The following is a 26,893-nucleotide window of genomic DNA, read 5'->3' on the forward strand; positions in this document are numbered from 1 at the left end:
CACAATATTTTAAACATTAAATGATTAAAAAATAATTCCATAATTAAAGTATGAAAAGTTGAAGTTAGGTATTAAAAAGAGATGGAAAAGGGAATATTTTTTTATTAAAAATCAGTCATAATGAAATCGGTATAATAATTGTATATATAATTCTTCCAAATTGTTTCAGAATTTTTCATTTGCGCTTTACATACATGTATCGTGTGATTCGAAAAAATAAAACTACTTCGTATAATATATATATATATACAGAAACAGTGCGGTGCACACGGTACGCGTGTGTATCTATATCATTGTAATTATACATGATGATGATAATAATAATTATTATATAATATAAATGTTTTATGTTACAACAAATCATCATCGGACCAAAAGCACTAAGATAGAAACTCTCTTTCACCTCTTTTGTTCACATACAATCCATTTACCTTTTTTCTCGATCTTTCAATATTTTTTCTCTTCTGGTATACAATAATATACAAGCAATCGGTATTTTGTCTTAATACAACGACAACTATAATATATATTGTACAACACTTTGGAGGAATGTGATGGCGTCTCTGATTAGCACCACAACTTCTTCGATTTATCTAGCCCTTAGTTTTTAACCCTGGATCACTCCTACAAACTAAAAAAAGTTCATCTTAACTCTCACTTTCACTTTTCTCTCTCTCTCTCTCTCTCTTATTATGGAAAAACTAAATAAATTAATTTTTTACTTTTATTATAAAGTAGAAAAGCCAAAAAATAAAAATATCGCAATATTGTTGAATTTATAAAAACAAAAATGTACATGTTTTATAATATAATATATATTTCTCTCTTTGCCATTTGAAGTTTTTAAAGTCTTTCTTTCTAGATAATATAATTACATATATTATATAATTGGTTCTTCATCTCAATTTCTTCTTTGTTTGAACTTAAATCTAAAAATTATAATTCTTAATTACGTAATACAATTATAAGAACGTACAATTGTCTCTTAAAAAATCGGAGAAGAAAATATATAATGTATAATTCAAACATATAATTCATTACATTGTTGAATAATCTATAGCTATCAAACTAATTTTAGCAATATATTAAATAATAGAGAAGTCAATCCGGGGTTAATTGTCTAATATTGCGCAATGGCACTTTACAAATTAAATTATAGTGCTTGTCCTATATATACATACATACATACATACATATATGTATATATATAATGTATTTATATAGATACATATATCTATATAATATATATCTATATATCTGTAATATATATGGATATATAATATAAACTTTATTTTGTATTTATATATTTATATATAGAATTTGTTTCACTATATATCATTCATCATTTCATAGGAAATTATTTCTATACAACTTCCTACCTTATATAACATAGTAACAATGATAACAATGGGCAGGGTGGAGAGGCTGAGTTTTCTTCTTCCCTCTTTGTCATTTTCTGTTTCTTCTTTTTGTTGTTGTCGTCCTAAATCTTTTTAGTTCATCCACTTACGACAGTTGGGTGCGCCGCAAGCACATGCGATCTTGTGCTGATCATCCTCGATATCAAATTTGTAGTCATATGCCAGCTGCAAGAGAAGATAATGTGTGTAACAATATAAAAAAAATTAATATAATAATTTAAAATATATGATAAATATAGAAAGGATTTATGAAAAGCATAATTAAAAAAAAATTTTTTTAATTTTTTTAAAACTCAAAATATCATATTAAAAAAGATATATTTAGTTTTCATTTTTCATAAACAAAAACGTACCTCTTCACCACGTGAAATTCGGCGCTTAGCAAAAATGATAATCCTGAAATCGCGTTCAACTTCAACGTTCTCAGCGACACAATTGGGATTACAGGAATGGTTGATGTAGCGAGCGAGTCCGCCACATAAAGTCGCATCTATCACTCGCTCCTCATCCAATCGGAACATATATATACCACGATTCTGCAATATATAATATTACATATAGAAAACAGAATAGAAAAGATTAATTAACCAATAGAATAAAATTGAAGACGCTTTCATACTCACTCTAGCCTCATATTGTTTCTCCCTTGTTTCCGCCAATTCTGACCGAATAATTTCTCCAATGTATTCGATCACCATCGTATGCTTCTCCAGATCTCTGGCCGCGTATAATCCCAGACCCTGAATCTTTGATCTCGCCAAATAAACATTATTACGCCATTCCTGTTTCATTTTCTTGTACTGCGAGCTTTTTGAGTGGACAAATTGTTTTGAGTATGGACAGGAGGCAGCCTCGCCAGCAGCAGCAGCTGCTGCAACTAATGTAGAAGAGACCCCGCCCATCGTTGTGGCAGCACCACAGGTTGACAAGCCAAATGGTACTCCACGTGAAGCAAAGCCTCCTGTACGTTGGGTGTGCGGTCGTTTCCACGGTAGCTGATTGCGCAAACGTGCCTCCGTCCGTGCACACCCGGTTGGATTAATGGCCAGAGGCAACTCCAACAACGGGTTACGACCATATTTAAATCTGAAAGCGAGGAATTTTATATATTTTACTATTATTGGTATTATTTAAAAAATTTCATGTTTTTCAAAACTAGTAACAAAAGCGGAAAAGTTACCATAGGAAAATTATCAATACCATTTATTTTATCTAAATTAATTGCAAAATAACATTAGGTTCTTCTACCTGTAATCGGTTAGAGTCTCTATTCCAGGTAAGCTTTCCAATACCCGCACTACTGCTGGCTCTGTCAAACCAAACAGATCTTCTCCTGAAACGTATCTCGGGAATAGTTGAACAGAGTTTGTATTTCTCCTCAATTCTGCTAGTGGCTCTAAGATTCGACTCCAAACTGCTCGCGGAGTAGCGTCTCTCAGTTCGACATCCTCCTGATTAGGTTCTTGGACTAAGACACGAAATTCGGGACGACCAGAAACATCGTGGATCGAACAGACATAGCGGCAACGTTTATTAGATCTGCGCATACTCCAGTAGAAACGCACAATTTTGTAGCCCACTGGATAAATGTAGTTGGGTGTGTGGAAGTTTTGCAACTGATGAGGAAGTAGCTGGCCGACGCTGAGAAAGATGAGAGAACCCACACGAAGCAGATGTTTATTATCGGAGTGGTGCATTACTGCAGCAACCTGACGATTTTCGTCGCGTTGGACGTAGACGCGGCGGTAAACGGAAAGTGTAGTGAGTTCCTTATCTTTATCTTTTACAAGATGTTGAGGACAAGCCATAGTCTGGAAGAAAAATTTGATTATATTTAAAATTGCATAAGAAAGTAGAATAAAAGGACTAGGAAGAATTTAAAAACATTTTTTAGAAAAACTTGTATGGAAAATTAAAAGATCTACGAATTTGATTACCTTGTCTTTATAAAAACCGCAACCGTCTTTGATAGCACATACCAGGTGGTACCAATTGGTGCACCTTGGTTTGTAGCACTTGACTGTACCAGCGGATTTTTCGCAAATAATGCAAATTTGCATCAGATTGTTCTGCAGGACTTCGTCCAGTCTCATAAGTGCACCACTCTGTGCTTCGTACACAACATTAGACCATAGTGCACAGTTGAGATGTACCCATTTATCCACATCAAAGTTGAGTAGTCGCGCTGGCCCATCAGCTGTTACATCGCCCTGACTCTTGCAAAAGACACAACGACGGGTGTCTTCGGCTTTTGCAGGAGCTACTGCGATTGCCATACGAAACAGCGTCTAGAAGAAAATTCAATTTATATCTTCCACTCACAATTTTACATTAAAATTTACAGTTTATTAAATACTAGAAAAATTAATTCTTCCCATAAATTCACATAAAATCTAATATAAGACTATGTCTCTTGATAAGCAATAAAGTTTTACCAGTTATCTAAATAATTATTGTGTAATTAATCAATGTAATTAATCATACCTCGGTAATTTCTCTATCAGTGGGTTTCTTAAATTTGGTTGCAGGTTGCAAGGCTCCCATCGACCATATTTTATATCTTGAACCTTTCCAAATCTTTACAGGTGGTTGGACCTCAATAGAATCACCAAATTCTTCGCAAATCGAATGTTTCTTTGACCGTTTTTCTTCGTTTTCTGCCCTTTCAACATTATCCAACTTTTCAGTTTTCACTTTGATTTCTGTCGTTGGTTCATTAACGATTTCTATATTCTCAAGCCGTTCAATCTGTTGTTGTTTGATGGGAAATTTTTTCAGATTCTTCAAATCATCCTCTAAGATTTTTGCTTCTGTTTTACTGCATAGATGGTCTACTATCATCGCAGCCTACAAAATAATAAATTTGATATATATATATATATATTTTATACACATATATTCTATTTTATATAAAATACTTTTCTAAATATCATAATAAAGTGCGCTATTAATATTAATATATTTATTATATTTAACTTATAATTCTCTTACTTTTTCTGTTTATAATTTATATAGTGGAGATGACTGATTATAAGATAAAATTTTTAATTTTTTTTCTATAACGTATAGAATATTTCTATAATTTATACAATATAAAAAGGCATTGCTTATAAACCTTATCCTGAGTATTAGATGGTGTTCGATGCATCAGAGCAAATTGCACATAGCAAGCCGCCGAACAGAAGCAAAGTTCATCACCCGGTTCAGCTTCTTCTTTACTTAAGAATGGCAGATCTGATACTTTCTTTCGGATCAAACTGTTCAGGATTACAACATCGCAATGACGACAGAACTTCGCCGCACCGTTCAGAATACTTTGTATATCGATTGGAGCTGAAAGATAAATCAACATTTTTAAAAAATCATGTTTTGATTATACATACTCTTAATTAGAAAATTTTAAACTTTTATCTCAGCTTATTTTATTTATGATATTCAAATTTATTTTTTATAACTTTTTCTTCATAATTTAGAATTTTTTCTTTTTTAATATAACAAATTTGTGTCAACATTTTATTCATATAATATCATAAATATCTTTCATCAAAAGATAATAAGTCTATGAATTACGTACTACCCTCTTTGCCGTCCTTCCCTTTCGTCCTATACAAGCCCAATTTCTGACTGGGAGGCGTAGTAGTGCGTTCAACTATTTGATAACCAGCAGGCGGTGTTATGTTCAAAATACTAGCAAGATCTTTAAGTACACCCATTATATCATCAGCAGCCTGACTATTCAAAGTTAAAGTCACAGTGACATTTCCGCTTTCTCGTAAAGGAATCGGAGGAGACTTGCCAAGTCTGAAGAAATTATATAGTATTGTAAAAAAATATCCCATATAATAATAAATAACAATAAAATACATATATAATGTTGAATAATAATAAATAAAGAGTAAATAAGAATAAATATACGTACTTAGGCATTCCAAGATTCTCTTTGTCTTGTTTAGCTGTATCTTTTAAGTAAGTAGGTTTCAGTCTGATTGGAATCGGCGAAATCAGAGGTATAACAGGTGATACACGTTTCAACCATTCTGCCTCCTCATCGGATTCTTCCTCGATCAATCGCAGTCCGGGAAAACGGTGCAGAAACTCTGGTATAACACATTCTGGCGAGGATGAACTCACAATTGTATCAGGAGAATCCACATCGCGATTTGTCGTCATATTCTCTTTCTTATCGTCAGCTATAAAAAAAAACGTTTCTTATATTTTTGTACAAGGATTATAAGTGCTTTATCATTTATCTTATAATGTAAAATGTATATATTTATATTATTTCTTCATTCTATTTATGTGTATTATAATAGTCTTTTTCTTTTATGTAAATTTGTTTTTCTTTGCCTTCTCTTATTTGTACTCTTATTTCTATTGTTATTTCTTTTCTTAACTTATAAACTTTTTATAATAAAAAAATTAATATTTAATTTGCTTATAATTTTATAATTACATTGTTTACTATTAGAAAATATGTAATGTATAATTGCTTACTATCATCCAATTTCAAAGGCGGAAATTCTTGATCATAAAATCCTCTCTGAGTTGTCGGGGGTTGTTGGGGTGGCAGGGGGTCTAGTTCTCCAAATGGCTGTGTGTTATAGTGATCAGAAATTCCTGGTAAACTGGCTGATCCATAATTTCCAATTAAATCACCTATTCTAGAGTTATAATCCTTTTGACTTCCAATCTTAACCAGCTCCCCGCAACCAAAGATCGGACATACTCCGTAATTACGACTTAAATGAGGCTCCAGAACCGCCATTGGCTGAAGTTGTCTTAACTGAGTCATCAAATTGTCCACAAATGTGTCATAATCTTCATCGAGGCGCGAGACTTTACGAGAACGTTTTTTCTGAGGTGCAGTTGCGGCATCTTTTCCCTGACTCTGCTTTCTCTTCTGTTGATACTGTCTCCTCTTCAGCTTCTTAAGATCTAAAGTAATCCAGATGCAATTATTACAATTTAATTGCTATGAATTTAATTTAATAAAATGTTAACATTTAAAAACCTTATAATTTAATTTTATATAAGAAATAGAAGTAATATATTGAAAAAACCGTAACATATGTATCTGTATATATGTTACTTACCAGTTTTATCATCCATTGCGCTGTCTAAGAGCTCCTCTTTGGTAGTAATAAAGTCTTTGGTATCCGCCTGCAACTGACTGGTTGACGTTGTGCTAGCAGCAGACAAAACATCCTCAAGACCCATTTCCTTCTTCACCTCGACTAAAGGCACTGTATTGGAACCCGATGGGGCGGCGGACCCAATAACGGTCTGTGATGGAACCGCGACGGCCCCGTGGTTATGAGGCACTTGTTGCTGAACAGATTGTTGCTGAACGGAAGTAGTCGAAGAAGAAGAAACTTGTTGTAGCACTGTTGGCGCAACACCACCAGTTGGCTTCTGCACAACTGCAGTTTGATTTTGAGATTGTTGAACTTGAGTTTGTGGTCCAGAAACATTACTAGAGCTACTGGTCGTTAGTTGGGTACTCTTTGAGGCTATTCCAGAGGTTACCAACGGCTTATTTTGCAAACCAATTTTCGAAATGGAAACAGCAACGCGTTGTTGAGTCTGAGGCCCTTCGCTGATGCCAGTTCCCAGTTTGTTCGGACTTCCAGAAGTCTCTTGTTGACTCGTAGAAATGTTTGTAGATGTTTTCGTCGTTGCTATTGTTGAAGAAACTGGTTGTTGACTTGATACAGAATTTCCCGAAGAACTTGCTGAAGAAATAGGAATTGACTTTGTTGTTTGTTGTTTTAAGTTTTCAGTTTGTACTCTTTGTGTCGCGACTGCATTAGATAACGAAAGAGAAGGTTTAGCGGATTCTTCTTTAGTAGGTGAACTTTGAACCTTTGAAGGTGTCACTGTATGTGACAAAAATGAAGTTTCCCTCGCAAGAACCTGTTTATTTATTACTGGCCTCGGTGTTGGGGTTTCGTTCAGCAACTGAGGAAGCAACGCTGGTGGCGTAGGCAAGACTGGCCGAGCCAGTTGCGCTTCCAACGAAGGAACTATCGGCAAACTGGTTCCTTGCGATGAAGTTGTGGCGCATGCTGTATTTTGTAATAATTGCTTTAGCAACACATTTTGGGATTCCTCGAATTTTAAAGAATTAGAAGAACTTTTGCTAGAATCTATTTCTTTCTTCTCTGGTATTTTGGGTTCTTCGGGATCCTTTTTTACTGTCGTAGATTGATTTTCAAGATCATTAGTTTTATTGTCCATTGGTAGAATACTTGATTTGTACTGATTCTGATTAGAGGTCAAAAGGGGACTCGGAGGTTGCGATAAAGTTGACTGAAGAATACTAGGAGAACTTGAGATTGTGCTTGAAGTTGCCAAGGGTGGCATAATAGTCCTAATACATTGCATTGAGCTGGTTACGGCGGAGCTAGTATTTACTAGTACTCGAGGAGTTGTGGAACATCCTGTACTGACTTGAAGAATTGCTTGAAGATTTTGCGGGCGTTGTATTGAAGTCGATGGTAAAACAGAACTCAAAATATTAGCAGACTGAGTTGGTACAGTGTTGCTTCGACTATGACCAGCGATTGAAGGTTTCAAGGAATTTGCCAGCATGGCATTCAACATGGCGTTTGAAGTGATAGAAATGGAGGTTGTAATGGTTCTGGTGGTAACTACAGTCGAAGAAGTACTCGAAAGATTAGGAACTGTTGTAGTCTGAAAATTTGTTGCTGAAGAAGACACTCTGAAGATCTGCTCGCTATTACTAACCTTCGGAACCGTAGTAATGACTCCGCTGCATTCCTTTAATTCCTTTTTCTCTTTTACCAATTCTGAATTTTTTGATGACTGAGAACGACTTTGATCTAATCTTGTCGAAACTCCACTCTGAACATTATTTAATGAATTCAATGTCGACAAAGAGCTAGAAGTAGACAAAGCGCTTCCTGATTTCACTGAAGAAACCGTGGTGACTACTCCAGTTTGATTTACGGTTGTCTGATTGCTTTGTAAAGACGATAGTAATGTTCTTAGTTGATTAGACACGTTGTCCACATTGGAAGTCAATTCTGTTGGTTTTGAAAGTGGCGATAAATGAGGAACAGTTGTCGTGCTTTTTTGTAATTGCGCCACGGTACTGACTACTAAAGTGGAAGCTTGACTTGTTAGTGGAGAACTCTTTTTTACTTCAGAATTTTTACTTTTTATTTCAGTTTTAGCTTCAGTTGAAGAAACTTGATCATTTTCGAGATTTTCTTGCTCTAAATCCATTAACGAGTCTTGTAGGATATTTAAAGGCAAAGTATCCAACGGAGTTGGCATTTGATATATAAGACTCGACTTTAGCTCGCTACTGTTTGCCATTTCTGGTTTTGACGAAATAATATTGTGTAACATATCTAAAATATCATCAGAAGATTCCTCCATTAAAGTCTTTTCTTCGCTCAAACAATGCTGAAGAAATGGTTTAGAATTCTCCATTTCGGTACAAAGTTCTTCCGGATAGTTCTTTTCATTTAAAAGTGCGTTCTTGTCATTATTAGTCTCCTGAATGTTCTTCTGAATTTCTTCAGATTTATTCGTTGCTTTTTGCATTTCAGAATCTGAAGAAGTCTGTCCTTTATCATTATCATTTTCCACCGGTTCAGTGTCGTTTTCCAGAATGTTCACAAGCGATAGATCATCGGTAACGGGTGACATTCGTTTCAAAGTCGTCGTTGGAATATCATTCTTATTTCCAACATTTTCTGCAGGATTATGAATGGCTTCTAACATGCTTTCCAGTTCATCTGTAGTACTTAATGGATCCGTTTTCTTCTCTTCTATTGATGTATCCGAAGAGTCATTTTCATCCTTGATTTTGTCCTGGATCGCTTTTTCCTCCTTCTTTTTCTTCACTTCACTTTCTTGATTTTCTGTTAATTTCTCTTTGCTCTTAAAAGTGATATCCTTTTTTGTAAGGTCCGGAATCGACATTTTCGGAGTCGAGAGCGTCACAGAAGTTGGTTGTACACTTAGTATTAATTTCGTAGGATTGTTCAGAGATTCTGTTGTATTTAGCGTACTTGGAAAAGTTGTTAAAGACTTATCTGAGAACATTTTTGACATTTCATTGGCGGAGATAATTTTCAATTTGTCTTGCTGTGGACTGGAGATATTCTCCAGAGCTGTTTGACTAAGTTTCGCGGCAATCTTTGCATCTGCCACAATGCTTGCCATCGTCGACAATGTGACACCTTTTTGATTACTAAAAGAACTGGAAGAAACTTCCTTCAAGCTAAAATGATCCGCCATTTTAGTTTCTGTCACTATTGGCTGAATTGAGGCCTGATTCAATTGAGAATTGGAACTAATAGAAACTAAACTAGGAGTCAAACTTGAAGAAATGACAGTATTTGTTAAGGGAACCGCCGATTTTGAAACTGTTATATTAATATTTGTTGGATGTACGGTAGAAACTGATATCTTGCTATAAGATTTATCCGAAAAAATAAAGCTTGTAGGACTTTTGTTTTGGTTTAAACATCTAGTTTGATCACCTGTCGAACCTTCATTAGATGTATTTTCCTTGGAAACATTAGTTTGTATGTTATTATCAGTTTTTTCAATCTCTTCGTCACAAGAATCTTTAGAAAGATTGTCCTCGGGAGATTTCGTCGTGGGATCAATAATAACCACTTCAGATTGACTTACTAAAGATACCACGAGTTCTTGATCAGGAGACTGATCTAAATAAGGACCTGGAGAAGGATCAACTCGAAGTTCTTCTTGATCTGGAGATTCTGGAGTATCAGTAACAGCGACTAGTTTCTTTCCAGACTGCAAGGTTCTCACTATGTCGAGTCTAAGACCCTTTTTATTTCTTGAATGAGACGGGACTAGATCTTCGTCACTCAAAATCTGTTCCTCTGATTGTGATTCAGAATTATCAATTTCTAAAATCTGTACTAAATCATGACCTTGTCCAGCATCATTCACTAAAGCGTGACAAAGAGAATCGTTGCTGTCAGCAGAGAGATCTACTACCATTCCAGGTTCAAAGAGAACATATTCTTCCTGCATATCTCCCTCAAGAGTTCCTGAAATAACATCAACCAGTTCCGAGTCGCCAAACTGATCAATCACAGTGATATCATCACTATCTCGTTGAGCTGTGGAACTCAAAGTCACCTCGGTATTAACTATGGTTTTATCATCGTCATAATCTGTTGTATCTGGAAGCTGTTCCAGTTTTTCTCCAGGACTTTCCAAAGTTAAAGAACCATTATCTAAAGTTGAAGAAGTTAAAGAAGAGCTCTGACCAGCTGATTTTATTTCCAAAGTTGTTGGTGACGCCTGTGGCGGTGTATGCGAATCATCGTCAAAGTCATTGTAGTCAACGCAGACCAGCGAATTAATTCTGGCAGTTTTTCGACTCGTGGAAGTATTTGCTTTTTCTTCCATCGATTGGTCTTTTTTCTGTGATGTTTCCGATCCTTTACCACCCTTGCTGCTCTCTGCCTTACTCGACCACATTGGCGAACCACCCCTCAAGCCCAACTTGAACCATCCAAACCGTCCAAAATTAGTGAATCGCAGTGGCTTTGCGGGTTTAAGACTTTCCTTATTTTTAATAGAATTGTTTGAAAAAATTTGTTCTCGAGAAACTTGACAAACCTGCTCCTGATTACCTGGTGAGCCGCCTCTTAATCCTAATTTAAAATATCCAAACTTTTCAAAATCAAGAAGAGGAATTGGATTTAAGGAATTATTAGAATTTCCTCCGCCTCTAGAAAGATTATCTGATAAAGAAGTTTGTTCTTGAGAAACTTGCTGAGGAATTTGTTGAGAAATTTGTTGTTGATCACTTGAGGTTAAATTCGCATTTTGTTGGACGAAATTATGAGGTGTATGCGGTGTTCTTGGAGTTCCAGGATTTTCCACACTCTGCGGTCTATCTGGCATTGCTGGACTATTTCCAGTAGATTGTCTTCGCTGCATCTGCATAGGAGATCCGGCTACCATAGGACTTCTAGGCATCATAGGAGAACTGGGTGGCTGATTAGTCGTCGAAGAATGATGATGACTGCTATGAAGCATCGGTGAAATCCTGTTCATTGGACTAGGAGGTTGTGAAGTCGGATTTAATTGTTGTTGAAGCATCGGAGATCCCATTGTTGTCTGTTGCACCATGGGTGAACTTGGAGGTTGACCATAACCTTGTTGAAGTTGCTGATGAAGCTGTGGACTGGGGGAGTTTGATGGTTGAGACACCATCGGTGAGTTGGGTGGTTTCTGTTGCTGCTGTTGCTGTTGCATTTGCAAGAATTGCCGCTGCTGATGCTGGAGCATATGCTGTCGTTGCTGAGCTATTTGAAGTGATCTTGAGCCAATAGAATTCTGTCCTTCCTGAGAAATACCCTGAGAAACACCTTCGTGTTGTTGATGAAGAACTTGTTGGCGTTGCTGAGCCATTTGAAGTGATCTTTGAGCAATAGAAGGCTGTCCTTCTTGAGAAACATCATGTTGCTGTTGTTGGTGAAGAATTTGTCGTTGAGCCAATTGCAAAGATCTTTGAGCAATAGTATTTTGTCCCTCTTGAGAGATAGATGGAGAAACACCTTCATGTTGCTGTAACATCTGTGGTCGTTGCTGAGCCAATTGCAATGATCTTTGAGTAATAGCAGTTTGTCCATCTTGAGACACATCTTCATGTTGGTGCTGCTGAAGAATTTGCTGTTGACGCTGTTGAGCTATTTGTAAGTTTCTTTGAGCAACCGTATTCGGTCCGTCCTGAGAAATGCTTTCATGTTGCTGGTGTTGTTGAAGAATTTGTTGACGATGTGCCATTTGTAATGTTCTTTGAACAACATTTTGTCCAATTTCTTGAGAAATATTTTGTGAAACACTTTCATGCTGCTGTCGTTGTTGCGTTATTTGCAGATGTCTTTGAACAGTAATATTTTGCCCATCCTGAGAATTACCTTCCTGTTGTTGCTGAAGTATCTGCCTTTGCTGAATCATTTGCAGTGTTCTAGGACCGATAGAGGTTTGCCCTTCTTGAGAAATACTCTGAGAAATAACTTCATGTTGTTGTTGAAGAATTTGTTGCTGTTGTTGAAGAATTTGCTGTCGTTGTTGTACCATTTGTAAGCTTCTTTGAGCAGCAACAACAACATTATGATTTTCTTGAGAAATAATATCATTCTGTTGCTGCTGAAGAATTTGTTGTCGTTGCTGCTGTGAAACTACTTGCAACGATCTTTGATTAATGGAACTCTGTCCTTCCTGAGAAACATTTTCAGGCTGCTGCTGCTGTTGAAGAATTTGTTGCTGCTGCTGAAGTATTTGCTGCCGTTGTTGAGTCATTTGCAAAGCTCTTTGAGTAACAACATTTTGTCCATCCTGAGAAATGCCTTCTTGTTGCTGCTGAATAATTTGTTGCCGAGTTGTTTGTAAATTTCTTTGAGTAACAATATTCTGTCCTTCTTGGGAAATGATATCAGTCTGTTGCTGTTGCTGAAGAATCTGTCTTTGTTGAACCATTTGCAAATTTCTTTGAGTAATAACATTCTGACCATCCTGAGAAATATCATTCTGCTGTTGCTGTTGAAGAATTTGTTGTCGCGGAACACCTTCGTGTTGCTGTGGCTGGAAAACTTGCTGCCTCTGCAATGTCCCACGAACAACAGTACCTTGTCCTTGATCCTGAACAACACCTTCGTGCTGTTGCTGAATAATCTGCTGTCTCTGTAACAACTGCTGATGTTGTTGTTGGTTGAGCAATTGTTGTCCTGACTGCGGATTATAAACGACTCCTCTCCTCTGTGCCCCTTCCGGTGGCCTGACAAATCGTTGAGGTAAACTATGAACTCTTACGCCCTGGTCAGCAATTAATTGTTGCTGATTTCGTGTTTCTGGTGTAAAGGCACCAGGAGAAGTTGCTAATCTTCCGCCAATAATGGCTCTATGTTGTGGTGAAGTCATTCGTGTAGTGTTGGGATTGCACAGACCCGGAGAAGGCATTGGCCCCGGACTAAAGGGACTTTCGTCACCTTGAGAATGAGGAGTGCCAATTCTTGGCGATTGTTGTTGAACATTATGAGGTGACATTGTACCTGGGTTAGTCGACTGAGGGTTGCCTGGACTATGTTGGAGCAGCGGCGTACCTGGACTATGTTGAACAATTGGAGTTGCTGGTGAATGTTGAATCATACTAGGGCCAGGACTTTGTGAGACCAATGCCGCTGGAGAATGCATCGGAGAATGTTGAGAAGGTGACATCAACGGAGAACACGGTTCATTTAATTGGGCCTGAGTCTGTCGTTGTTGCTGCTTATTGTGATACTCCTGGATCACTAAGCTGTGTTGACGCTGTTGCTTACGCGAGGTATCTAAATGTTTCTGCAGAATAGTCTGTTCGCTAGTAACTCGTTGCAGTTCAGCGGCGTCGCTCTCTGTCAGTTCGTTACCAGCTTTACGAAGTCCACGTTGTTTACTATTGAGAGACTGGAAAGAAATAAGATAAAAACATGAAGAATATGAAAATGTCGGACAAATTAACATTTAGGAATTAAAATTAAGACTATAAAAATTATACCTATTATTATATAACGTAAAGATATTTATAATTATTTATTTTAGTTAATATATTAACTTATTTTTCTTTACCTTTCTTACTTTACGAAGTTTTTGGACTTCTACCTCATAATATTTTTGTTGCTGCGCTAATATTTGATGTTGATTATTCAGCCATTGCTCGTAATGCAATTGCATTTGCCGATCTTGCTCATTAACTATATTTTCTGGTGGAATCGGTGGCGCTGGTGTTTGAGGAATGTTGAACATAGCCACTCTTGCTAAAGTAGTAAAAATATACGTATAAAATAAACCGAAACTATTATAATTTGTTTGAAAAATCTATATCTTATTGAAACAAAATTTATTATCGAGAGCAAGCCTAATAAAATTCTAATAAATTTTTTATTATCAAAATTAATAAACACCAAATAAAACTTATTTTGTTATTTAACTTACTTTTTATCCTAATAAATTAATTTACTTTAACAAATTATACGACTCTTAAATAATTATTCAACTCAAATAATAGAAGACACTAACGTTCGGGCGGGGTCTGTGTAGCAATCGGCTGTCTCGACCCAACTTGCGCCGCTGCTAGTTTTGCCGCCCCATCAACAGCTACAGCACTTTGTTGCCAGTTAGCACTAGGTGCTGAAGGTGATCTCGCTGTACAAGGTTGTCTTATCACGGGTACCATACCCTGGGGAGGCGATGTGGTGCCCAAAACATCTGCTTTGAGTTTTTCAAAATCGCTGTCGCTCAAAAGACTCCCTCCAGTGACATTTTCGGTCTGTTGTTGCTGTTGCTGCTGCTTTTCTTGTTCCCGTTTCTCCTGCTCTAACAGCTCCTCCAGCAATAACGGCTGCTCCTGTGAACACGACTGCTGACAGTCAAGGTCGATTTTTGATACAAGGAGTGCTACTTTGAAGGTCTAAAGGTTAAAATTGCGATTGCATTAGGACTGAATTGTAAAGTCAACTAGAAGTATAACTACACATATATAAATATGTACAGTGGTGTGTGTGCGCGCGTATATGAGTGTGTATGTGTATATATGTGCGCGCGCGTGGGTGCGTATATGTGTGGGTGTGTGTGTGTATGGGGGTGGGGGTGGGGATGGAAAAATAAATAAACGTAGATAAAATATATGGACAATAGAAAATTAATTTGGATTTATATAATATCTCTAATAATAATCTTCCTCTTTATCTGTGCTATACTGTATAAAGGACAAAAAGAAAAATTTATGGTCTAAATTGATAATATACACAAATATACATACAAACCAATTTCAACATTGATGCGTTGATCACAAAAAAGCAATATTCTAAATCACATTGCTTTAAGAAAGAATTAAGCAAAATTCAATTTAAAAAAAAATCAGATTTTGTCAATGTTAATGAAGTTAATTTCGTGCAATATATGTAGATGCAAACATTTAAAAGTGCACATAGAAAAAAATGCAAACAAATGTAGATGTTAATATTTTTTGCTTTTATAATAGGTAATGAAATTTCAGTCGACATAAGAACTGAGTTTTTCTCAATTTTTATGATCAATTTGATCTTTAAATATTTACCTTTACTAATAAGTATATGTTATATTTTACAATAAATAATTACAGGCAAATAAATGTTTTTTCTATATTAATTTATAATTCTATTTAAAACATACTATATCCTATGATGATATAATATTTTCATTTTTTAATTATTCTCTAAAATACTAAAAAAACATTCTCCGAAAGTTGCATACAAAATAAGGATTTATTATATTTAAATTTATTTGTTCTTCTATTAAGCTTAAATTTCCCGAATCTCGCTCACCTGCAGAAGCAAAGGTCTCCGGTGAGAGTGTGGCACCACGGGTCCCATCGGCGGACCCGCCACCGGTACCTGATGCCCCGTCATATGAACTGAGGGCCGTGTCATACCTCGCCCACCACCACCACCCGGACATAGTCCCATCTAGACACATGCACCAACACCAAATGCATATTGCAAACTTGCACACCCAGGCCAAAAACACCAGCCAGTTTTCTTACCACACCTTTCCATTGCCGTTTAAACATTTTCCATATTTATTTTGATTTATAACATAACTAAAATATAAAGAAAATAATTTTCATCGGTATTAAATAAATTAAGAAATAAGAAAAATATTTTTATCAAGATTTTAAGAATGTTTATCTCAAACACAATTATTTAAAAAATTTTTAATCAAGTTCTAGGTATTTTAGAATGTGTTCGTCAGTATTTCTCTTTATATAATTATAAAGAAAAATTAAAATATTAAAATTCAAAAACAAAAAATGTTATTCATAAAATTCAATTCAATTATTAATAATATACATATATTAGTAATTATTTGTAATATCTCGACATAGAAAATGTTTTTGGCACTGAAAGTGTTAAATCTATTATTTAGCTACGCTTACATCACAGCAAATCTTTTTAGTCTTAGTTTCGCTTTCTGACCAAATTATTCTAAATAAAACATTATTTTATTATAAATTTGTTATCATTTCAATATAAACAAAAAATATAATTAACACACACATATATGTATGTATATACTATTGTATATACATATAATAATTTAGTAATGTATTCAAAATTTTCTTCTATTTTACTAAATACATTCTTCATGATTTATTACTGCAATTATTAAAAGTTATTTTAATAATTATAAAACATACTTTCATATTTAAAAGTAACTCTCAAATAAATATGCTTTGTAAATGAAATTACAAAAAATATTTCTTAACATATATTTCTAAAAATATTTATTATCTTAAAATTGCAGCTTAACAAATTATACAAAATTACTTCTATGGTACTACACAGCCGCGCAAAATTTTTTTTTAAATAAATTCAGCAAAAACTATTGCGAAACTGACTGACATACATTGTATATATGATATATATATATATATTATACATGCAATCATGAAATGTTTCATGTATTATAATAAAATGCTAACAAACTGTATGATGTAATTAACTATTTATTATCAATAATTTTTTTAGTGAATTGTCAACATGATAATCTATTATTAGGATCATTAATATTTTGTTTATTTTTAATAAATTTAATAAATCTTAATTTTTTTCTATATACACACGCACACGCACATACACACATACACACACACACGCACACAAACACAGGGTCTGGCATTAAACCTTATGGACTGAATTATCTATTATACGGGCAGTTACCAAAAACTTTTTTAACAAGAACATTATGCCATATATTTCATTTAATCTTTTTAGTCTTTTTAATTGAATTTACTAATTTGATTCTGTAATAGTTACATGAAAAAATTAATTATTAAAGCAATGCATAAAAATTTAAAGAGAAAGACTGTGATAAATATAATTATCGTTACTTACTTGTATCGGTCCTGGATACGGCGGTGGTGGTCCCGGATAAGGGGGTGGCGGTGGCGGCAGCGGTGGCGGTGGCGGCGGCGGTGGCGGCGGTGGAGCCAATGACATCCGGGGTCCAATCATGTGATTAACAGCAACTACTCTGCCCGGCATAGTTGGCACCCCCGCCGCGACTCGCATGCCCAGCCGTTGTGGCGAGACTATGATAAAAATACATATTATAGGTATTAAATGTCAAGATTAAACGCGCTAAAACGTAATGCAATATAAATATAGCTATACAAAATATTTATTATTTCACATAATAAATATGAAATCGGAGGTAAAAATATTTATAATTAGAGATTTTCGGAAAATATAATTTTTTTACCAAAAAAATCTAATATTTTAACTCATTGTTGTTGTATTATGAGTTTTTCAATTTACCTTGTATATGTCCCTGCGAAATTCTCTGCGGATGTCCAGGAAAACTAGGTGGATAACTCACAGTTACCGTGTTTGTGGAAGTTACCACTCCGACTGCCCCATCCGGTGAAAGCAATCTTGTCCCTGGTAGCATCGGTCGGCCCATCGTTACTGCCTGTTGCATCTGCTGCTGCACTACTTGCGCCTGCATCGCCTGCGACGTCACCTGTGGCGATGTCATTGTCGGCACGTTGGAGTTTTCTGTCAGGGTCAAACTCGTGCTTGTCGAGCAGGAATCAGCAATTTCAGAAGATGGAGTCAATTCCGGCTTCTGATCTTCATCCCGGGTTTCCTTTTTTTGCTTATCGTCTTTGGAATCAACTTCAACTTGTTCGAGATCCAAATCAAGAATATTGGTCTTCTTTCCACCTGCGATCGTGGTCAGTTCAGGGTCGGCATATTCCAGAATGTTGAAGTCCGCTCCCATTTCAGCTTCAATAATAAATTTTTTTATTTTGAATGTTTAATTTTATGTTAATTTATATAAGAAATTTACTCTCCACACACACAAAATTTAATTCTAATATATCCGGTAAATTTAGGCTGTCAAAATGTAAAACTAGTGGAAGGTAGAGAAGGCTAATGCAAGCCGTACACAGATAATAAGGCGTAGTCTTTAAAATAGTCGTGGACAATTTAATAATAGAATGTAAAATACAAACGGTTCGATTCACCTCGGATCATTCTCAGTGCAAAAAAATACAACTAAAAAAATAAAAAATTAAAAAAGATTTCCACGCAAGTTCGGCAAAAAACATAAACGATTTAAGAGAAAGAGAATACAATACCAACCACACACACACACACGCACACGCACACACACACACATGCACTTACCGAGCAATTCGTCATCATCATCTGCTAAATCTCCTAATATTGCACTGACGCCCTCGACTTCAACCATCGGAGCTCCTTCCTGTTCCAGCTTTTCCAATTCGGCTGTCACATTGTCGGGGATCTCGGACGCTTCTGAAGTAGCCACTCCCGCAGTCTCACCCATTGTCGTGGGGGCGAGTGGTGCTCGGACCATCCCTGGAGCTGTACTCAACATGCGAATACCTTGATTTAAATCCTGCGCCGTTCGCGCGACGCGCTGGTTCTGCGCCTGATTCACATCTAAAAAAAGTATTTTTTAAATTAAAAACACTTTATTTATAGATTTTCATGTTTGTGGAACATCAAAACTGTCTCATATTTCAGATTACAATATATATATATATATTGCTTTATCTTTAGCATACAGCCAGAAAGTGGGACTTGGTTTACAATAGTTCCTTAACCACTCATTCATCTATACTCTCATTCATACTCTCTCTAATCTCTACCCCTAATCTCTTCCCTTCTCATTTCTTACTTCTAATTTCTTATTTCTACAATGACTAGCTCATCTTTTTTTGCCTTTCTTTTTCCTTCCATAATTTACACAACATCTTTCCTTTATCTTCATCTATTACATCGTTATATAATCTTTCCAACTTCTTTTCCATACTATTACCTAACTCTAAAAACCAGTCTTTCGTCGTTTTACAATCCTTTATATAGTGCTCTATATTATCTTTACCCTCCTTACAAAATATACGTATTCTTCGTTCATTTTCTTCTTCCAACCAGTATTTGTTATCTTCCTCCATATTTCCGCATCTTAATCTTATCAGCGCTCTAATTTCCTTACCATTTCCCATCAATCTATATTTCTAAACTCTAAGTATCTCGGTCTCCTCTCCGCATTGCTTAAATCTCTGTATCTCTTATTATATTTCGCTTCCCTAATCCTACCTTCTTCCCATTGCCTTTGTGTCTTCTTCTCTATTTTTTAAATCTTTTATCATATTCCTTTCCTCCTTCGGCATGCTATCTACTGCAATAATACCCCATCCATTTCTATTATAATAAGCCTCCCTCTCCCTACCATACAAATCAGTCCATCCTTCCTCTTGTTTTTCTTTCCAACAAACTTTTACCCATCTATTGTCCCCCATCTCTTTTATTTTTTCCTCATATCTCCTCGCATTTATCCCCCATTTAATTTTTAATTTATCCAATTCTAGTTCTCTCGTTATTAGATACCTTGGCGTACAAAAATCAAGCTTAAATACCCATCTTACATAGTCCAACATTATTTTCTCTAGAGTTTTCCTCTCCGCCCATCCCCAAAGTTCTACACCGTACGACATAACACTCCTCACCAAATAGTTAAATAACATCCCTCTTCTTTCGAAATCGTCCTTACATATCCTTTCACCTAACCCCCATACTCTATTTGCTGCCCTTCTCCCTTTCGCCTCTAGAACCTTTAAGTGATCCTTATAGTCTCCTTTTCTATTAAACGTAAGGCCAAGATAACTGAGATTACAATTATAAAAAGCTAAAAAACATTTTGGAAAATTTAATTTACCTGTAAATCTCTGTTGCTGCAAAATGTCGTAAGATTCGGAAATGGCGTTTCTTACTGCTGGCAATCGTGTTTGGAGGTTTGGAGTTGCCTGGAAATGCTGTTGAGCAGGTATATTGGTAGCTACTTGGGGCCTATTCTGCAGTAGCGCCCTGGTACGATGGTCAATTGGATTCTGAATATTTCCTGCTACAGGATGTCGTGCGGGTATTCCTGAATTCATACATCACACACGGATATTTCACTTAGAAAAAAATTTTTACATAAAAGATAAAAGTTAATAATATTGTTACGCCCGCGATTGGAAAGCGACGCCCGGTATCGTGGCGGGTTACCACGATACAGAGTTCGTTTTGTTTGTAAATAAGTTTGAGGAGATTTCGTGTTGAGCTTGGTGGATTTTAAGACGAGCTGTGTTACTCTTCGAATAAATCCATACGTTGAGAATTCGGAAAACGGTGTCTCTTATTTACGCGTCCGCGCGTAAGTGTGAGAGAGTGCGCGCGTGAGACCCGCGAGATTGCCAACATCCTTCCGTCAAGGGAGCGTAACAATATAATAAATTAATTTTGTGAAAATATTTAATGTTAGAATATTTAAATACTATATAGATAGTTACTATATAGAAAATTAATAAATATTGTACAAAAAATATTGCATACCAATGGAATTTCTTATTAAGACGTTTGGTTGAATGGGCATTCTGGGTCTAACAGTGCCTGGCGGAAGTGGATGTCTAAAAGTACCTTCGCTCGAGTTGTTTTGTACTTGAGGATGTTGCTGAAGCTGAACATGAGCTGAAGCTGCGTCAAACTGTTGCTGGTTATTCTCCGTGTTGGTTTGTCCATCTGAATTATCAATGTAATTGAAATGGTAAAAAATATAATGTTAATTAAATTTTTGTTAAATTAAATTTTAGAAAATTTAGTAATATAGTTTCTTATATTTACTAGTGATGTTTATTATAATTATTAATAAGTATTAATAATTAATAGTAATGAAATTAATTATTATAGTACTATTATCATATTAATTAATTCACATTAACAATTTTTGCAAACGTCTATTGTTGCAGTAATATTGATAAAGTTGCAAGTTTATTCAAAATATATATTTTTAAAAGGAACGTATGTATAAAAGACAACTTGGTCAGAAACTTTGGCAGTTACTGATATAAAATTATAGAATAAAGCATACCTTGAACCCAGTTGGTACTGACTCCTTCAATCTTCTTATTAAATTGTTGCCTTTGCAGCAAATCTCTCAACTGCCTATTGACTTCTGGTTGCTGTGCGAAGGCAACCTCTTGTTCCTGAGGTGTTCGAGGAGTCTCAGATCCTCTGGGCGATGGATAGCCAGATGCAGCAGGGACAGGTGTAGGAGTGACTGGTGGCTGGCTGTAAGGATCAGGAGTTCGTGATGTTGCAGGAGGAGGAGGAGGAGGAGGAGGGGGAGGAGGAGGAGGAGGAGCGTAAACAGGGGGTCGCGGAGGATTAAACACAGGGGTACGGGGTGTACCTGGTGTCTGAGGTGACGAATAAGGGGATGCAGGAGTTGAGACGTTGCCCTCGAAGCGCTGGAAATGTGACTCCTGAGAAGGTTGAGAAGAGGCAGGAGACTGTGGAAAATCATGGGGTGACTGGGGTGCCTGTGGCGAGAAGGGAGATGGTGGTTGAGAAAAGCCAGGACGTATTGTCCGACAAGGAGCTTGCGCAGGCAAACGTACCATGGTTGGATGATGAGGTGACTGAGGTGTTAGACTGCGAGGGGCTTTGAGTGAGGGCGTAGCAAAAGTATTTCGGGAAGGAGAGGCTAGAGAAGTCAGTTGACTTGTATCCTGCATCAAAATTTCAAGGTTAATATTTTACATTTTTCGAATTTTATTAATTTGTTATATTTTCCGATTTTTAAGCAATTTGTGAATACATTGACCGTTTAAATTTCACATAATTCGCATAATAATGTAAAATACACGACAAATGATATTATATTCTTGATAAAAAAAAGTAATTTAAAATAATTTGATTAAAATATTTTATTAATTAAGATACATACAATCTAAGTTTAAAAAGATTAAATAGACTTACTTGCGCCGTGGAAACTTGTAATTGTGCTGTTAATGCAGGTGTAGTATCACTACTTAGTTGAGGTGTAGTGTCTTCACTGATTTGTCTATGTACTCTGGCAATTCCTTTTAGATAGAAAAGAAATATATTATAATTACAATTCATATTATGTTAATATAAGTCTTCTCTTATGTTAATAAAAGTTTGAGTTTAAGTTTTCACTGTACTTTCTACTCCCAACAAAACTTTTAATATTTATGTGTTATTTGCGTAAAAACAACTTATAAACTAAAATTTAACGTTTTTAATTATAATATAATAAAACTATTAAAATCTTTTTTTATCGTTAATTTTCCAAGTTCTTTCCTAAAATCTTTATTAAAATTTAGAGTTTTTATCAAATAGAAGCTAAATATTATAAAATGACAGAATAATGCTTCGAATTGTTATTGTAGAATTTAATATAGTAAATATACCATGTACGCGTTGTTCATGGAGGACCTGCTGCTGCATTTGTGCTTGTTGTTGACGGAAGGCTTGCATTTGTTTCCATTGTCTTTCCTGTTCAGCTTCTTTGGTAGATCGATCTTTGTTTGCTAGTCTTTCCTGTTCCTGTTGAAGACCAATAATATATAATTTTCAAGGTTTTCCTTAAAAAAAAAGGTCATTACATTTAATGTGATTCTTCTTTAAACTAAATTTATTAGTTATATTTACCAGGTATTAGTAAAACATTAAAATAAAAATCAGCTCTACTATTAAGATTCCTGGGTGTTCACTAGGATCGTAACGTCAGAAGCAAGAAATAATATGCTGAGGATTCTTGCATTTTTTAATAAAAAGAAATATTAGATGAAACAACACTTCAGATCGCTTTAGCATACTTATAAAATATTCCGAAAATTATTCTTTTCCCTCAACAGTTAATAATCATGATAAGGCTTGCATATGTGCAGCATCATATGATCAAGATATTTATAGGTAAAGCGATGTTGTTTTATCCAAATATCTTTTTATTCGAAAATGACATGTAAAACTTTTCAGTATGTTATTTCTTACCTTTGATATCATAACCCAACAGTGAACATCCAGGAGTCTTAAAATTAATTTTGTTATTTTTATGAAATTTTTGTTTATTTTACTATATTTTAATATTTCTATATTATTAAATGTATAGTTATTTTATTTAATATTAACCTTATTCATAAAAATTTAACACAAATTTAATAAATATACATCCAAAAGTTATAAAAATATTTTCACAATGATGCTTATATACATATGTATATGAGTTGCTATCAGGAAATTAATTCTCAAAATGTAATGACCTTTTTTTATAAAGCACAGTGAAGTATGAAGCACTAATTACAATCAGCCAATAAAAAGTATTCATATTTATAATGCTGGCCAAAAATCTGAAAAAAATATTTAAGGAAAACTAAGAAATAAATATTAACTTTCTTAATCCTGCATTATTTTTGTGCTATGAAAAATAAATATAATTTCAAACTTTTGGCCTATCTTGCATAAACATTTTTTTTAAGTAACAACAATATTACACAACGAAATTAATAATTGGCAAGATTCTGTAAATCTCATATATGTGCAAACACACTGGAAATTATTATAACCAGCCACCATATATAGTATATTAATTTAAAGAGATTAATTTATAATATTAGTAAACACATCTATACATGTACACGCGCGTGTATTAATTAGTTCTGTTGGAGGAAACTTATTCACGATCCAAAACACAAAACATCACAAACACCACAATCTCATCAAAGATTATATAATGCGACGATTCCACATTCATGCATACTAAAATGTTGGATTCCAGTAATTTTATACAACAAAATACAATTATAATCAAACTTGTGTTATGTATATAGAATATACCAAATGTAACACATTATTTGTGTGTGCTGACACTAGATAAGATCATTTAAAAATAAAAATTTTAATCTGTAATGTCGGAGCTGTAATAGTTTAATAGTTCTTATTTAATAATAATTTTGTATTTGTATGTGTGTGTATTTAAAGTGGCACTGTCCAAAGCTTGCATATTTGAATGCGATACATTGCATAATAGCAAAAATATACTTAAATATAATGTACTGAAATTGATATTGGTTAGAATGATATAAAAAATATCATGCGCCAATGGCAAATCTCAGTTTTGACAACCTGCAGCACTTTGCACTCTAACAGCATTATTCTATAATATTTATATTGTCAATATGCATAACAGATTAATTACCTTTAAATAATGTTTTCTATTAAAACATTTTTGTAATGTTTGATATTTTAATAAAATTAAAAAATTTTCATCTTTAAGTAACCTCATAAATTGGCCATTACAAAATGTGGTAAATCTAGGATATCCTCTTGGGATATATCTAAACATGATAAATATACTACAAAAATATATCATCTGTATAATAGTTCTAAAAAAAAAAACATAAGTTACAAGATCTTGTTCCTTCTATACAAGAGATGGAAAAAAATTCCTATTTAATGAATTTCCATATTATTCCTATTTCTGTTTTTATTTCTTCAGGTTATAATGTATTTGCTATGCCTATTTGTTTGCTGAATCTCTCATATCGGCTTTAAAACAGATATAAGAACAGGGAATTCTTAATTTTATAAAATTATATTTATACTACTTGTTTTACTGGGAGGGGAACTCTGAAAGAATGTATAGTGATAAAATTAGTACTAAGCTACTGCATAACCATGATACTATAGTAGCAATATACCATAGTATACTAATTTATCAATCACCCACAACAATAATAAAAAAATCATAAGCAATATCAATGGATTCAAAGGATAAGAAATGAATAATGATTCGTGAATTAGGATTGATAGGAATGAAAGTAACAGGACTGATTAAAGCTACTATCCTTGAACATGCTATTGAAATATTTTTGAATTATAAAGAAATATGTGTAAGTATACACTACCAAAATACTCTCTATTACAACGACGATTTGACAAGAATGTTTAGCATTCTGTATTCAAAAAAATATTTTTAAATAAATTTAATTTAAAATAAGTTCAAACAGATAAGGAAATAAAAATTATAAAATGCATACTTATAAAACATTAATTAAAAAAATTAATACGTATGTGTAAATTAAACTCTTTATAGGGCAAATATTGATAATGATGCTAAATAAGAGTACAATGTAATTTAAATATCAATCACAGCCCTATTTGAAGCATGAAACACTCATTTAAGGAGTAAAATCTTCGTTTACAATATTTTGAATAAAATACATGTATGTGTACAGGGGGAACACTAAGTCTCGATCAGATGCAAAGAGAAAGGTAAGAAAACACTACGGAGGCTCTCACCATGATGTTATTCGGGTGGTGGTGGTGGTGATGGTGGTGGTGGTGGTGATGGTTCTGTACGGGAGGCACAGTGTGAACAATTGCAGTGGGTGGTGGTGGCGGAGGTGGGGGGTCGTAGTGCTCCTGGCTGAGGGACGGAAGGGTGCGCATGATCTCGGACGGAGTGAGCACTCGGATCTGATGTTGATCTATGCTACTGCTCCCACCGCCGCTGTTAACGACAATCGGGGGTGGACGTTGCTGGAGGGGTTGCTGCCCTTCACCCGAATTGTTGCAATGAGAAAAAGAAGAGGAAGACGTAGAAGAAGACAAAGAGGACGAAGAAGCCGGTGTTGTGCAAGATTGCAAGGCAGATGACTGTAGGTTTCTAGGAGCCTCAGGGGACAGGGAGGGGCTGGGCGGGGTACCCTGCACCCCACACACCTCCTGATGTTGATTGTTGCCGGTTGATGTCATTCCAGTGGTCATCAACATTCCTGATTGCTTCTCAATGGGCCTCAGGCCTACTCCCTGCTGCTGCTGCTGCTGTTGCTGCTGTTGTTGCTGCTGCTGCTGTTGCTGCTGCTGCTGCTGAGCCGTCATAGCGGCGGGTTTGGTGATGATGGTAGTCATGGCGGTGGTAGTAGTAGTAGTAGTGGTGTTGATATTGATGGTGGTGGTATTGGTGGTGGTTATATTGGTAGTGATGATAGTGTTGGTGGTGCTTGGTGGTGGTGTCTCCTTGGAGAGCTGTCGGATCAACACCGGGTGGTTCGCAGTCACACGATATACGCATGAGGATGTCTCGCATAAAGCAATCTTATATAGAAGTATTTTTTACAACACTGCTCCATTGTCAAATTATCACGCAAATAAATTTCTCTATATATTCTTTACAAAATCAATTATATTGATAAATTTTTATATTTATAAAAAGAATGTAAATTTCTTAAAATTTTTAGTTCTTGCATCTTCTAAGTAACATCTGAACAAAAAAAAACTAAAGGAAAATATTTCTTTGTATGTATGAATTAAATGACTGTTACATAACAGGACTCTTTTATACACATGCCTTATAGTATTACGTTTCTTCTTCTTACATCTTAAAACATTAATAATTTTGTTCCATTTTTTTAAATATATCTGAAATTTTCTATATATTTATATATGCACACTATAATAACATCAAAATAATAGCTTTATGAGAAACACCCTGCATGTAAAAAATGATATAATGGGCCCGAACGAGACGAGATAAGAATAAGTCGCACTCAA

General features: G+C 35.0%; 1 protein-coding gene across 7 annotated transcripts in view; it reads right to left on the reverse strand.

Moving 5' to 3' along the window:
* Nucleotides 1–126: 126 nt before the first annotated feature.
* LOC105560415 (histone-lysine N-methyltransferase 2C-like) overlaps nt 127–26,893 on the reverse strand; it is a 37,099-nt gene continuing 10,332 nt past the window's right edge. For 2 of the 7 annotated variants that reach the window (XM_012009534.1, XM_012009533.1), the window contains exons 17-38: nt 26,063–26,368; nt 22,750–22,885; nt 22,295–22,398; nt 21,405–22,044; nt 20,870–21,055; nt 20,211–20,420; nt 18,653–18,931; nt 17,777–18,247; nt 17,354–17,550; nt 14,499–14,838; nt 14,049–14,236; nt 6,515–13,886; nt 5,916–6,356; nt 5,341–5,611; nt 4,996–5,222; nt 4,537–4,754; nt 3,906–4,268; nt 3,359–3,709; nt 2,670–3,232; nt 2,045–2,507; nt 1,775–1,957; nt 1,491–1,586 (exon numbers count right to left, since the gene is read on the reverse strand). In XM_012009534.1, the coding sequence (XP_011864924.1) occupies nt 1,494–1,586; nt 1,775–1,957; nt 2,045–2,507; nt 2,670–3,232; nt 3,359–3,709; nt 3,906–4,268; nt 4,537–4,754; nt 4,996–5,222; nt 5,341–5,611; nt 5,916–6,356; nt 6,515–13,886; nt 14,049–14,236; nt 14,499–14,838; nt 17,354–17,550; nt 17,777–18,247; nt 18,653–18,931; nt 20,211–20,420; nt 20,870–21,055; nt 21,405–22,044; nt 22,295–22,398; nt 22,750–22,885; nt 26,063–26,368 (13,602 nt within the window). In that variant the 3' untranslated portion in view covers nt 1,491–1,493. Of the gene's footprint in view, nt 632–1,379; nt 1,587–1,774; nt 1,958–2,044; nt 2,508–2,669; nt 3,233–3,358; nt 3,710–3,905; nt 4,269–4,536; nt 4,755–4,995; nt 5,223–5,340; nt 5,612–5,915; nt 6,357–6,514; nt 13,887–14,048; nt 14,237–14,498; nt 14,839–17,353; nt 17,551–17,776; nt 18,248–18,652; nt 18,932–20,210; nt 20,421–20,869; nt 21,056–21,404; nt 22,045–22,294; nt 22,399–22,749; nt 22,886–26,062; nt 26,369–26,893 lie in introns of those variants that run through there. The other 5 variants (XM_012009537.1, XM_012009536.1, XR_001008827.1 and 2 more) reach the window with 4 other exon arrangements.

This window comes from Vollenhovia emeryi, unplaced genomic scaffold, assembly GCF_000949405.1.
Source record: "Vollenhovia emeryi isolate VEMERY1.0 unplaced genomic scaffold, V.emery_V1.0 DF939231.1, whole genome shotgun sequence".
In the NCBI taxonomy this organism is placed as follows: domain Eukaryota; kingdom Metazoa; phylum Arthropoda; class Insecta; order Hymenoptera; family Formicidae; genus Vollenhovia; species Vollenhovia emeryi.